Genomic DNA, 13,960 nt, shown 5'->3' on the forward strand with positions numbered 1-13,960 from the left:
ATATACTTGCCAGAATGTCAGCGTGGTTTCGGCACCTCCGAGACGTCTCTCATCAACCCTCAGCAGCCTCACCTACCCTCTCTGCGTTTTCCTTTTTCTGGCCCCCACCTGCTCTTTTATTGTGGATTGTGGGTCGACATATTCCCTTCTTTACGCAGACACCTACATCGAGCCTACTCTTGTAGCGCACCGTTTTCTAAATTCCCTTCAATGAATTTTGCCCGCGAACCGGAGATTCCGCTGTCGACAGAAGAGGGGTCGCCAACTCTGATCAGGCGTTTTGCTATACCAGATTCCTCATCTGACGATGACGACAACGCCGCACCTTATCCGGTCGGTCGCTATCGACTCGGCAGCAACGGCAACATCGACCTTTCCGCTTTTCTGGACTACAGTAGCGAGTCGGACAATCCGTCAGTGGATAGGGCGTCGGCACAGAAGGCGACTCTTGGGAATGCTGAGAGCGCCTCATCGACTGGAAGCAGCGCCTGCGTGGTTGCGGATTTATCAAGCAGCACCGCCTCCGACGTGGCGGCGGAGAAGCAGAGGCGGCAGCTTCGGCGCCCCTTTGTGGTGAGCAGCACTGCAATCGAGCAGAGCTTGACATCTCATGAAACATCTCTCTCGTTGTCTTCTGCTGTTGTGGATTTTCGTCGACTCCACAGGGGTGAAGTACCGTCGGCCGCCGGTGTCAGGTGTCACACTCCCAACGAGCCGCCGACTTACTCGCCTGGGGCTTCTCTAATCAATGATATCCCCTCTCAAAGTCCTTCTGTCTCCAACGAAGTTTCTCCGGCACCTTCTCCAAAAGGACTAGGTGATGCGAAGGTGACCAGCGACTCTTCAAAACGGTCACCTCCCCAGTCTTGCACTCTTGTTGCACCCGTGACGCAGTCATCTGTCCGTGGTCTCCCTCCTTCTGCTTTAGTTGAAACTTTGCGCAGCCCGCAACCCACTGATGTTGCCTCTCATCTCTTGACGTTTCTTGAAAAGCCTCAATACCCCGGCCGTGGCCTGGGTGCTTCCTCGGCATCTCGGGCTTCTGTTCAGAAGGCAAGGAGGTCAAGACCAGCATCTGCACCCTCGGGGGTGCACACCCTTCAGCCGCAGCGGCAGGTAGAGGATGTTGAACCGCCGAGTCCATCTTCGGGTAAGAGCTCCAAGACGAGGCCGCAGTGGTCCCGCCAGATGAGGAAGGACGGCATGTACGTGCCGCGCGTCCGTGTGACCAACCCCAGCGCCCTCTACGACAGAGGCATCAGGGGACTTGAAAAAGCGTCAGCCAAGCGGGAGGCGATGCGTGCACAGCTGGAGGAGGCTGCGCTGACCGGGGTGACGTTTCACCCATCGATTTCCCGCCGCGTCAAGTCGCTCAATCGCGGGGGTAACGGCGCCGCCGCTGACCGCGACTCCTCCGCGCAACTGCGATACCGTCTTCAACTGCTGGAGCTTCCGGAAGAACTGCCTGATGATGCGCATCGCCACACCCCTCGACTTTCACGCACATCTGAGCGAATTGTACGAGCGTGCCGCGAGCGCGGCGGCGCCGAGTTGCCCCCAGAAGAACGGCTCTACCGCGACTACTTCTACCGGCGCCAGGCTATTGAAGGAGCTCAACCGGTGACGTCGCAGCCGGCAGTCGTGCGCAGCAAGCGTGACATCGAGGCGCACATTGCTGAGCTCTACTCCTTCGAGCAGCAGCGGCAATTCGCCATCGCAGCGGCCCGCGAGGTATGCATCTCAGCTTCCGCGGATGCCCACCGTCGCCTCTACGTAGACCCTAAAGCGCTGGTGGAGCGTCTAACAACAAAACGTTTTCCGTCGCAGCGACGTATCGCCACCGCTCAACTTGAAAGTGTCCAATTTTCCTTTCAGCCTCGGACCAGTGCAGGCGCCGCGGAGCTGGCACATCAAGCCCGCTTACGTGGTATTCGCCGGTGGGTGCGCTACTTCTGCAACGCGGACAGTCTTTCAGTGCCCGTGCTGTCCATGCTTCAGGGACAGGCCGTCCCCGAGGCAGCGACGCTGCTCGCGCTGCTGCAGCGACACAACCCCACAAAAACTGATTGGAGTGTCGAGGAGTTGGCTAACGCCTTTGCCGATGAGGTGGAGGGCCAATCCTTCGTTGCGGACCTGTGGCATCGTCGTCCCCCTGTTGGCGAGGCGTCCGCACGAGCGAGCGAACTGACGTTCCGTCCTTGCCTCAACCCCAAGAGCGCCATCATTGTGGACAAGATGGAAACGGTGCAGCGCTGCGGCCCAACACCCGACCGCCTGTTCCTCAATGCGAGGGCGAGGCAGTTGTCACAGCGGCAAAAGGAGCTGGAAGAGGAGCAGGCCTCCCTGGAAAGCAAGCAGCGCGAACAGCTGCGGCGGCAGCGCCTGCAAGCCGCCTGGCGTGCGAAGGAAGCGCACCGACTCGAGGCGTATCGCAGCGCGAAAGAGGAGGATCGCCGCAAAAGTGCCGGGATGAAGGCGGCCGTGCCACGAGAGCGGTCTTGTTCTGGAAACACGCCATGCACTTGCCGTTTTCTTGCACCCTCAACGCCGCCACAGAGCTTTGGCCGTGGCTCCATCGTCGAACCGCCATCATCGTCGCCGCGTCAGGCCACTGCTACCTCAACTGTAGCTGCTCTCGAACTGTCCTCCTCCATACCATCAATTCCAGCCACTTCCTTGTCCCCACTGCCACAAGTTGCGCGTGTCGGCGGCAACACAATTGTCAGCACCACGAGGACCACAGAAAGTGCGGAGGACAGCGGCAGCACGAACTCGAGCTGCTCTTCACCCGCTTTTCGTCAGACGGTGAGTTCAGCGCAGGTCGCCCAGAGAGCGCCGCCCTTGACTCGCACTATGCCCCAAGGAGTCGAAACCTTGTGTGAGGTTGACAGGAGTGAACTAGATCGAGCAGCTAAGGCTCTTCGCGATCTTTTGGAGAGCCCGGTACGACGCAGCGGAGATGTACCTCAGGCATCTTCAGTTGCATCACCGCAATGCTCCCCCCAAGTTGCGACCTGCTTCTTTTCACGTGATGTGAATCACCCGTGCTGCAGTCAAGGCAAGTTGCACTCGTGCCCCACCGACGTTGTGCTGCAGTGCGCACAGCTGCGTGATCCCCATACACTTCTTTCTGGCGAGCGGGAGCGACTGGACCGGGCCCAAAAGCGCCAACTCCGCGATCTCGGACGTCTCCTCTACAGCCGCCACAAATTTAGAATAGACGACAAAAATAGAAGCTAAAAAACAGAGGGGGGGGGGGGGGGCGTGTGAGTGAGTGAGAGACCGATATACAGAGGATGGTGGCTGCAACGCACGTGCACCTGTACATGCTGAATTCCCCCTTTTTTGTATGTATGCATGACCCACTGTTTTTCCTGCATGCCTGCCGCCTGCCTTGTTTTTTTTCCTTTTGCTCTTTTGTGTGCATCAACCGGCAACATCATCAGACAACCTGCAGCTTTCTCTTTGACACACCAGATGTACACAAAAGGTGGTGGTGATGTTCCCATTGAGGAGGGGAGGGGGAAGAGACGACGTCGATCTGGGTGTGCAGCACCGGCAGCTGGACATGATTCCCCCTTCCCCCCCGGCGCGCGTGCACACACACACGCATGGAGGTAACGCAGAGCTAGTGTTGACTGCTTTGATGGATTTTGCGTTTCCTCTTCTCTATTATCGCTCTGCATATTTTTCAACGCTGCGCCACAGTTAATGTCATTCTTCACTCCACCCTTGCCTTTCCCTCCCATCTTGCCCCTCTAGAGTCCATTGTCGGCACCCGTGTAAGTGGATTGAGTAAGGAATCTTCGAAAATCACACACGCCACCAATCCCTTCCTCCTCCCCCCATACACTCACCGGAAGGGGGAACGACATACGCGGCGGATTCTTCAGACACCATTCAACACTACCGAGTGACAACCTCCTCGCGTTTTTGTGCCTCTCTCGGTGAAGATGTCGAGCATCTATGACACTATTGTAGCACGAATTCAGGAGACGCTCAGGCCGGCGGAGCTTGAAGTGACAGCCATCAGTGAAGACGAGGCCAAGTACAATGTGCGTATCGTCTCCTCAGCATTTGCTGGCGTGCCGCTCCTTCAGCGGCATCGCATGGTGAACAATATTTTTGACGAGGAGCTGCGGTCTGGCGCTATTCATGCCCTGACCATATCTGCTAAGCCGCCATCTTTGTGAGCGCTGTTTGCGTGTATCGGCTCCCTTCAGATTTTCGTTCCTGTTTGGACTTTGTTCGCTAGCCTGCAACGAGCACATGAAAAGAGAGAGAGAGACACCCACACCAAACCAGTGAAAGAGAAACTACGTAGAGAGCAGCACTGAGGTGACCCCGTCAGCGACTCTCACTCACGGAGGAGAGTGGGAGCTCTCCCCTCGACTTTAAGCGCCATGACTTATCTGCTGTGCCATTAGGCGATCTCTCTTTTTCTGCGTTCTTCGCTTGTGAGGGGGTGCAATGGCGACAGTGATGGTGGTGTCTGCGTTGACATTCCTTTGTCTCTCTTCCCTTGGGTGTTCTATTTGCACCTTTTTCTCCGTTTGGGCGTCTCCTCATTCTTTTTTTTCCCTGCTCCTCTTCGCTCCTTGCCTCTTCTACGGGGATGGTGGTTGATGCCGGTATGTGCATTCTGTTGGCCGACTAATGTCCTGTGCACTGCATTTCTGATTAAAAAAAAAGATGAGGCCCATGTGCGGGGACACCCAAAGTTACATCACTGAAGAACGTTACGCCGAAAGTGTCTCTTCTCCGAGCAGGCTCGGTAATCCCATGATTTTTTTTTGTACGTCACTCGACATTTGGGAAAAGATGACGAGACGCGAGCCCTCCAACTTACACCTTTCCTTCCCCCTCATCGCTGATCTTGTGTGTCTCTCCTTGGTAAGATACTGAGCTTGCCGTGCGTGCAGCCGTGACCACGCGTCGACGTGTAGAAGACTGACAGCCTGCAGTTGGGATGTTCTTCCTATAACAACACATGCCATGCTGTTATCGCGTACCGGTCTGTGATTCTGTTTGCGAAAACAACCCCTTGTACCTCGCTCTTGTGGCAGAGCGTGGGGGGATCCCCAAGTCTACTTTTTGCAGAGAAGGGGGGTTGTGACAAACAAAGTGAACTCATTTGAGGACACGGATAGCAACATACTCCGGCAACCGGTGAAGGGTGTTAGTGAACGCTGAGGGGTTGTGAGACTTCAGTTCTTACTCGTGTGGAAGGCGACTGTGGAAGGCGAGTAGAGTTTCTCAAGAGGTGTCGTGCACTGCAGCGCACACCTCGTACTCCTCGTACTACTACGGATTCTCTCCCCCTCTCCTCTCTACGACTATGCGCGGCAACACACTCGACTTCTGTGCCCTCACACGCAGCGACGGGGCCGGGCATGCTCACCATCGGCCCACCACTGCATTGCACCACCACCACTATTTTCTCCTCTCTCCCCTCCTCTCTCTCCTCCTCGAAAACACACCCTCTCCGTTCCACGTTCTCTCCTGCCCACACCACCGCCCTTCTCCCTGTGCACTCGCCCCGCGCTTTTCTCTTCGCTCGTTTGCCACTACACGTGCGCGACGTGGCGCTCTTCTGCTTTTCGCGCCGCGTGGACGTGGACCCTCGCTGCCACAAACGCTGCCCCACAGTTCTCCACCACACATTTTGTGCTTCCCTGCACTTGTCACCCACTCCCCATATACAGGCTTGTAAGTACACACATCACCATGCGCGAGATCGTTTCCTGCCAGGCCGGCCAGTGCGGCAACCAGATCGGCTCAAAGTTCTGGGAGGTCATCAGCGACGAGCACGGCGTTGACCCGACTGGCACGTACCAGGGCGACTCGGATTTGCAGCTCGAACGCATCAACGTTTACTTCGATGAGTCCACCGGCGGCCGCTACGTGCCCCGCGCGGTGCTGATGGACCTCGAGCCGGGCACCATGGACTCCGTCCGCGCCGGCCCGTACGGCCAGCTGTTCCGCCCGGACAACTTCATTTTTGGTCAGTCCGGCGCTGGCAACAACTGGGCCAAGGGCCACTACACCGAGGGCGCGGAGCTGATCGACTCCGTGCTTGATGTGTGCCGCAAGGAGGCGGAGAGCTGCGACTGCCTGCAGGGCTTCCAGCTGTCTCACTCCCTCGGTGGCGGCACGGGCTCCGGCATGGGCACCCTGCTCATCTCCAAGCTCCGCGAAGAGTACCCGGACCGGATCATGATGACCTTCTCCGTTATCCCGTCCCCCGCGTGTCGGATACCGTCGTTGAGCCGTACAACACAACCCTATCTGTGCACCAGCTCGTGGAGAACTCCGACGAGTCGATGTGCATTGATAACGAGGCGCTGTACGACATTTGCTTTCGTACGCTGAAGCTGACGACGCCGACGTTCGGTGACCTGAACCACCTGGTGGCCGCTGTGATGTCCGGCGTGACCTGCTGCCTGCGCTTCCCTGGTCAGCTGAACTCTGATCTGCGCAAGCTTGCCGTGAACCTGGTGCCGTTCCCGCGTCTGCACTTCTTCATGATGGGCTTCGCGCCGCTGACCAGCCGCGGCTCGCAGCAGTACCGCGGCCTGTCCGTTGCGGAGCTGACGCAGCAGATGTTCGACGCCAAGAACATGATGCAGGCTGCCGACCCGCGCCACGGCCGCTACCTCACCGCGTCTGCGTTGTTCCGCGGCCGCATGTCGACCAAGGAGGTCGACGAGCAGATGCTGAACGTGCAGAACAAGAACTCCAGCTACTTCATCGAGTGGATCCCGAACAACATCAAGTCCTCCATCTGCGATATCCCGCCCAAGGGCCTCAAGATGTCCGTCACCTTCATCGGCAACAACACCTGCATTCAGGAGATGTTCCGCCGCGTTGGTGAGCAGTTCACCGGCATGTTCCGCCGCAAGGCCTTCCTCCACTGGTACACGGGTGAGGGCATGGACGAGATGGAGTTCACCGAGGCCGAGTCCAACATGAACGACCTCGTGTCCGAGTACCAGCAGTACCAGGACGCCACCGTCGAGGAGGAGGGTGAGTACGACGAGGAGGAGGAGGCCTACTAGAGAGTGGCTGTACGTGTGCGCGTGTGTTGGTGCGTAGCGCGCTCGCCGCCTCTGCGTCCCGCCGCCCGCCCCCCGCTCTCCACCGCTCGGTGTCTGTCGCCTGCACTCAGTTCCCTGAGCGCCTTTTCTATGTTTATCATTTACCTGTACGCCGCTTTGGGCTTGTTTTCCTTTTCTTTTGTGAGTGGGTGGGGGGCGTGTCAGTGCGCCTGTGAGTGAGTGGCGGAGGGTGAGCGGGTGGTGTGTGGGAGGAGGGGAGAAGGTGTGTGTGTGTGTGCTGGGCGGGCCGCGTGTGTGTGCGCGCGTGCGCACGTGAGCCCCCGTCCCTCCTTCTCCCCCCCCCCCCTTCCCCCGCACCAGCCGACTCCCCATTTCTCCTGCCCCTTTTGCCGATCCCCTCCCCCACCCACCCACCCCCCCCCCTCTCTCCTCCTCTCCTTAGCTGCGATGATGTGAAAGGAAGACTTCAACCGCGGATGCTTCGCTTTGTGCCGCTGTGCGTTTTCGTTGTGATGTGTGCTGGTCGCGTGGGGCAGGGGTGTGTGTCGCCACGGATGCGGTGCGCGCGTGTGCTCCTTTGTCGGCGAACCCCCCCCTTCCCCTTCCCCTTCCCCGTCCTCCCTCTCCGTTCCACGTTCTCTCCTGCCCACACCACCGCCCTTCTCCCTGTGCACTCGCCCCGCGCTTTTCTCTTCGCTCGTTTGCCACTACACGTGCGCGACGTGGCGCTCTTCTGCTTTTCGCGCCGCGTGGACGTGGACCCTCGCTGCCACAAACGCTGCCCCACAGTTCTCCACCACACATTTTGTGCTTCCCTGCACTTGTCACCCACTCCCCATATACAGGCTTGTAAGTACACACATCACCATGCGTGAGATCGTTTCCTGCCAGGCCGGCCAGTGCGGCAACCAGATCGGCTCAAAGTTCTGGGAGGTCATCAGCGACGAGCACGGCGTTGACCCGACTGGCACGTACCAGGGCGACTCGGATTTGCAGCTCGAGCGCATCAACGTTTACTTCGATGAGTCCACCGGCGGCCGCTACGTGCCCCGCGCGGTGCTGATGGACCTCGAGCCGGGCACCATGGACTCCGTCCGCGCCGGCCCGTACGGCCAGCTGTTCCGCCCGGACAACTTCATTTTTGGTCAGTCCGGCGCTGGCAACAACTGGGCCAAGGGCCACTACACCGAGGGCGCGGAGCTGATCGACTCCGTGCTTGATGTGTGCCGCAAGGAGGCGGAGAGCTGCGACTGCCTGCAGGGCTTCCAGCTGTCTCACTCCCTCGGTGGCGGCACGGGCTCCGGCATGGGCACCCTGCTCATCTCCAAGCTCCGCGAAGAGTACCCGGACCGGATCATGATGACCTTCTCCGTTATCCCGTCCCCCGCGTGTCGGATACCGTCGTTGAGCCGTACAACACAACCCTATCTGTGCACCAGCTCGTGGAGAACTCCGACGAGTCGATGTGCATTGATAACGAGGCGCTGTACGACATTTGCTTTCGTACGCTGAAGCTGACGACGCCGACGTTCGGTGACCTGAACCACCTGGTGGCCGCTGTGATGTCCGGCGTGACCTGCTGCCTGCGCTTCCCTGGTCAGCTGAACTCTGATCTGCGCAAGCTTGCCGTGAACCTGGTGCCGTTCCCGCGTCTGCACTTCTTCATGATGGGCTTCGCGCCGCTGACCAGCCGCGGCTCGCAGCAGTACCGCGGCCTGTCCGTTGCGGAGCTGACGCAGCAGATGTTCGACGCCAAGAACATGATGCAGGCTGCCGACCCGCGCCACGGCCGCTACCTCACCGCGTCTGCGTTGTTCCGCGGCCGCATGTCGACCAAGGAGGTCGACGAGCAGATGCTGAACGTGCAGAACAAGAACTCCAGCTACTTCATCGAGTGGATCCCGAACAACATCAAGTCCTCCATCTGCGATATCCCGCCCAAGGGCCTCAAGATGTCCGTCACCTTCATCGGCAACAACACCTGCATTCAGGAGATGTTCCGCCGCGTTGGTGAGCAGTTCACCGGCATGTTCCGCCGCAAGGCCTTCCTCCACTGGTACACGGGTGAGGGCATGGACGAGATGGAGTTCACCGAGGCCGAGTCCAACATGAACGACCTCGTGTCCGAGTACCAGCAGTACCAGGACGCCACCGTCGAGGAGGAGGGTGAGTACGACGAGGAGGAGGAGGCCTACTAGAGAGTGGCTGTACGTGTGCGCGTGTGTTGGTGCGTAGCGCGCTCGCCGCCTCTGCGTCCCGCCGCCCGCCCCCCCGCTCTCCACCGCTCGGTGTCTGTCGCCTGCACTCAGTTCCCTGAGCGCCTTTTCTATGTTTATCATTTACCTGTACGCCGCTTTGGGCTTGTTTTCCTTTTTTTTTGTGAGTGGGTGGGGGGCGTGTCAGTGTGCCTGTGAGTGAGTGGCGGAGGGTGAGCGGGTGGTGTGTGGGAGGAGGGGAGAAGGTGTGTGTGTGTGTGTGTGCTGGGCGGGCCGCGTGTGTGTGTGCGCGTGCGCACGTGAGCCCCCGTCCCTCCTTCTCCCCCCCCCCTTCCCCTGCACCAGCCGACTCCCCATTTCTCCTGCCCCTTTTGCCGATCCCCTCCCCCACCCACTCACCCCCCCCCTCTCCTCCTCTCCTTAGCTGCGATGATGTGAAAGGAAGACTTCAACCGCGGATGCTTCGCTTTGTGCCGCTGTGCGTTTTCGTTGTGATGTGTGCTGGTCGCGTGGGGCAGGGGTGTGTGTCGCCACGGATGCGGTGCGCGGGTGTGCTCCTTTGTCGGCGAACCCCCCCCCCCTTCCCCTTCCCCTTCCCCTTCCCCGTCCTCCCTCTCCGTTCCACGTTCTCTCCTGCCCACACCACCGCCCTTCTCCCTGTGCACTCGCCCCGCGCTTTTCTCTTCGCTCGTTTGCCACTACACGTGCGCGACGTGGCGCTCTTCTGCTTTTCGCGCCGCGTGGACGTGGACCCTCGCTGCCACAAACGCTGCCCCACAGTTCTCCACCACACATTTTGTGCTTCCCTGCACTTGTCACCCACTCCCCATATACAGGCTTGTAAGAACACACATCACCATGCGTGAGATCGTTTCCTGCCAGGCCGGCCAGTGCGGCAACCAGATCGGCTCAAAGTTCTGGGAGGTCATCAGCGACGAGCACGGCGTTGACCCGACTGGCACGTACCAGGGCGACTCGGATTTGCAGCTCGAGCGCATCAACGTTTACTTCGATGAGTCCACCGGCGGCCGCTACGTGCCCCGCGCGGTGCTGATGGACCTCGAGCCGGGCACCATGGACTCCGTCCGCGCCGGCCCGTACGGCCAGCTGTTCCGCCCGGACAACTTCATTTTTGGTCAGTCCGGCGCTGGCAACAACTGGGCCAAGGGCCACTACACCGAGGGCGCGGAGCTGATCGACTCCGTGCTTGATGTGTGCCGCAAGGAGGCGGAGAGCTGCGACTGCCTGCAGGGCTTCCAGCTGTCTCACTCCCTCGGTGGCGGCACGGGCTCCGGCATGGGCACCCTGCTCATCTCCAAGCTCCGCGAAGAGTACCCGGACCGGATCATGATGACCTTCTCCGTTATCCCGTCCCCCGCGTGTCGGATACCGTCGTTGAGCCGTACAACACAACCCTATCTGTGCACCAGCTCGTGGAGAACTCCGACGAGTCGATGTGCATTGATAACGAGGCGCTGTACGACATTTGCTTTCGTACGCTGAAGCTGACGACGCCGACGTTCGGTGACCTGAACCACCTGGTGGCCGCTGTGATGTCCGGCGTGACCTGCTGCCTGCGCTTCCCTGGTCAGCTGAACTCTGATCTGCGCAAGCTTGCCGTGAACCTGGTGCCGTTCCCGCGTCTGCACTTCTTCATGATGGGCTTCGCGCCGCTGACCAGCCGCGGCTCGCAGCAGTACCGCGGCCTGTCCGTTGCGGAGCTGACGCAGCAGATGTTCGACGCCAAGAACATGATGCAGGCTGCCGACCCGCGCCACGGCCGCTACCTCACCGCGTCTGCGTTGTTCCGCGGCCGCATGTCGACCAAGGAGGTCGACGAGCAGATGCTGAACGTGCAGAACAAGAACTCCAGCTACTTCATCGAGTGGATCCCGAACAACATCAAGTCCTCCATCTGCGATATCCCGCCCAAGGGCCTCAAGATGTCCGTCACCTTCATCGGCAACAACACCTGCATTCAGGAGATGTTCCGCCGCGTTGGTGAGCAGTTCACCGGCATGTTCCGCCGCAAGGCCTTCCTCCACTGGTACACGGGTGAGGGCATGGACGAGATGGAGTTCACCGAGGCCGAGTCCAACATGAACGACCTCGTGTCCGAGTACCAGCAGTACCAGGACGCCACCGTCGAGGAGGAGGGTGAGTACGACGAGGAGGAGGAGGCCTACTAGAGAGTGGCTGTACGTGTGCGCGTGTGTTGGTGCGTAGCGCGCTCGCCGCCTCTGCGTCCCGCCGCCCGCCCCCCCGCTCTCCACCGCTCGGTGTCTGTCGCCTGCACTCAGTTCCCTGAGCGCCTTTTCTATGTTTATCATTTACCTGTACGCCGCTTTGGGCTTGTTTTCCTTTTCTTTTGTGAGTGGGTGGGGGCGTGTCAGTGCGCCTGTGAGTGAGTGGCGGAGGGTGAGCGGGTGGTGTGTGGGAGGAGGGGAGAAGGTGTGTGTGTGTGTGCTGGGCGGGCCGCGTGTGTGTGTGCGCGTGCGCACGTGAGCCCCCGTCCCTCCTTCTCCCCCCTTCCCCTGCACCAGCCGACTCCCCATTTCTCCTGCCCCTTTTGCCGATCCCCTCCCCCACCCACCCACCCCCTCTCTCCTCCTCTCCTTAGCTGCGATGATGTGAAAGGAAGACTTCAACCGCGGATGCTTCGCTTTGTGCCGCTGTGCGTTTTCGTTGTGATGTGTGCTGGTCGCGTGGGGCAGGGGTGTGTGTCGCCACGGATGCGGTGCGCGCGTGTGCTCCTTTGTCGGCGAACCCCCCTTCCCCTTCCCCTTCCCCTTCCCCGTCCTCCCTCTCCGTTCCACGTTCTCTCCTGCCCACACCACCGCCCTTCTCCCTGTGCACTCGCCCCGCGCTTTTCTCTTCGCTCGTTTGCCACTACACGTGCGCGACGTGGCGCTCTTCTGCTTTTCGCGCCGCGTGGACGTGGACCCTCGCTGCCACAAACGCTGCCCCACAGTTCTCCACCACACATTTTGTGCTTCCCTGCACTTGTCACCCACTCCCCATATACAGGCTTGTAAGTACACACATCACCATGCGTGAGATCGTTTCCTGCCAGGCCGGCCAGTGCGGCAACCAGATCGGCTCAAAGTTCTGGGAGGTCATCAGCGACGAGCACGGCGTTGACCCGACTGGCACGTACCAGGGCGACTCGGATTTGCAGCTCGAGCGCATCAACGTTTACTTCGATGAGTCCACCGGCGGCCGCTACGTGCCCCGCGCGGTGCTGATGGACCTCGAGCCGGGCACCATGGACTCCGTCCGCGCCGGCCCGTACGGCCAGCTGTTCCGCCCGGACAACTTCATTTTTGGTCAGTCCGGCGCTGGCAACAACTGGGCCAAGGGCCACTACACCGAGGGCGCGGAGCTGATCGACTCCGTGCTTGATGTGTGCCGCAAGGAGGCGGAGAGCTGCGACTGCCTGCAGGGCTTCCAGCTGTCTCACTCCCTCGGTGGCGGCACGGGCTCCGGCATGGGCACCCTGCTCATCTCCAAGCTCCGCGAAGAGTACCCGGACCGGATCATGATGACCTTCTCCGTTATCCCGTCCCCCCGCGTGTCGGATACCGTCGTTGAGCCGTACAACACAACCCTATCTGTGCACCAGCTCGTGGAGAACTCCGACGAGTCGATGTGCATTGATAACGAGGCGCTGTACGACATTTGCTTTCGTACGCTGAAGCTGACGACGCCGACGTTCGGTGACCTGAACCACCTGGTGGCCGCTGTGATGTCCGGCGTGACCTGCTGCCTGCGCTTCCCTGGTCAGCTGAACTCTGATCTGCGCAAGCTTGCCGTGAACCTGGTGCCGTTCCCGCGTCTGCACTTCTTCATGATGGGCTTCGCGCCGCTGACCAGCCGCGGCTCGCAGCAGTACCGCGGCCTGTCCGTTGCGGAGCTGACGCAGCAGATGTTCGACGCCAAGAACATGATGCAGGCTGCCGACCCGCGCCACGGCCGCTACCTCACCGCGTCTGCGTTGTTCCGCGGCCGCATGTCGACCAAGGAGGTCGACGAGCAGATGCTGAACGTGCAGAACAAGAACTCCAGCTACTTCATCGAGTGGATCCCGAACAACATCAAGTCCTCCATCTGCGATATCCCGCCCAAGGGCCTCAAGATGTCCGTCACCTTCATCGGCAACAACACCTGCATTCAGGAGATGTTCCGCCGCGTTGGTGAGCAGTTCACCGGCATGTTCCGCCGCAAGGCCTTCCTCCACTGGTACACGGGTGAGGGCATGGACGAGATGGAGTTCACCGAGGCCGAGTCCAACATGAACGACCTCGTGTCCGAGTACCAGCAGTACCAGGACGCCACCGTCGAGGAGGAGGGTGAGTACGACGAGGAGGAGGAGGCCTACTAGAGAGTGGCTGTACGTGTGCGCGTGTGTTGGTGCGTAGCGCGCTCGCCGCCTCTGCGTCCCGCCGCCCGCCCCCCCCCCCCCCGCTCTCCACCGCTCGGTGTCTGTCGCCTGCACTCAGTTCCCTGAGCGCCTTTTCTATGTTTATCATTTACCTGTACGCCGCTTTGGGCTTGTTTTCCTTTTCTTTTGTGAGTGGGTGGGGGGCGTGTCAGTGCGCCTGTGAGTGAGTGGCGGAGGGTGAGCGGGTGGTGTGTGGGAGGAGGGGAGAAGGTGTGTGTGTGTGTGCTGGGCGGGCCGCGTGTGTG

At 60.2% G+C, this 13,960-nt stretch overlaps 4 protein-coding genes across 4 annotated transcripts; all 4 read left to right on the forward strand.

Moving 5' to 3' along the window:
• Nucleotides 1–210: 210 nt before the first annotated feature.
• On the forward strand, nt 211–3,240 carry JKF63_05182 (uncharacterized protein; the record flags this gene model as incomplete). The annotated part of the gene is made up of 1 exon (XM_067901151.1): nt 211–3,240. The coding sequence occupies one exon, from the start codon at nt 211–213 to the stop codon at nt 3,238–3,240; it is 3,030 nt and encodes a 1,009-aa protein (XP_067757514.1).
• Nucleotides 3,241–3,953: 713 nt separating this feature from the next.
• On the forward strand, nt 3,954–4,193 carry JKF63_05183 (uncharacterized protein; the record flags this gene model as incomplete). Its single annotated transcript, XM_067901152.1, has 1 exon — nt 3,954–4,193. One exon carries the CDS (start codon nt 3,954–3,956, stop codon nt 4,191–4,193), a length of 240 nt encoding a protein of 79 aa, XP_067757515.1.
• A 1,534-nt stretch (nt 4,194–5,727) lies between these two features.
• On the forward strand, nt 5,728–9,256 carry JKF63_05184 (uncharacterized protein; the record flags this gene model as incomplete). The annotated part of the gene is made up of 2 exons (XM_067901153.1): nt 5,728–6,248; nt 8,446–9,256. The coding sequence occupies 2 exons, from the start codon at nt 5,728–5,730 to the stop codon at nt 9,254–9,256; spliced, it is 1,332 nt and encodes a 443-aa protein (XP_067757516.1).
• Nucleotides 9,257–12,323: 3,067 nt separating this feature from the next.
• Nucleotides 12,324–13,655, forward strand: JKF63_05185 (uncharacterized protein; the record flags this gene model as incomplete). Its single annotated transcript, XM_067901154.1, has 2 exons — nt 12,324–12,695; nt 13,488–13,655. 2 exons carry the CDS (start codon nt 12,324–12,326, stop codon nt 13,653–13,655), a joined length of 540 nt encoding a protein of 179 aa, XP_067757517.1.
• Between the last annotated feature and the right edge of the window lie 305 nt (nt 13,656–13,960).

This window comes from Porcisia hertigi, chromosome 21, assembly GCF_017918235.1.
Source record: "Porcisia hertigi strain C119 chromosome 21, whole genome shotgun sequence".
In the NCBI taxonomy this organism is placed as follows: Eukaryota; Euglenozoa; class Kinetoplastea; order Trypanosomatida; family Trypanosomatidae; genus Porcisia; species Porcisia hertigi.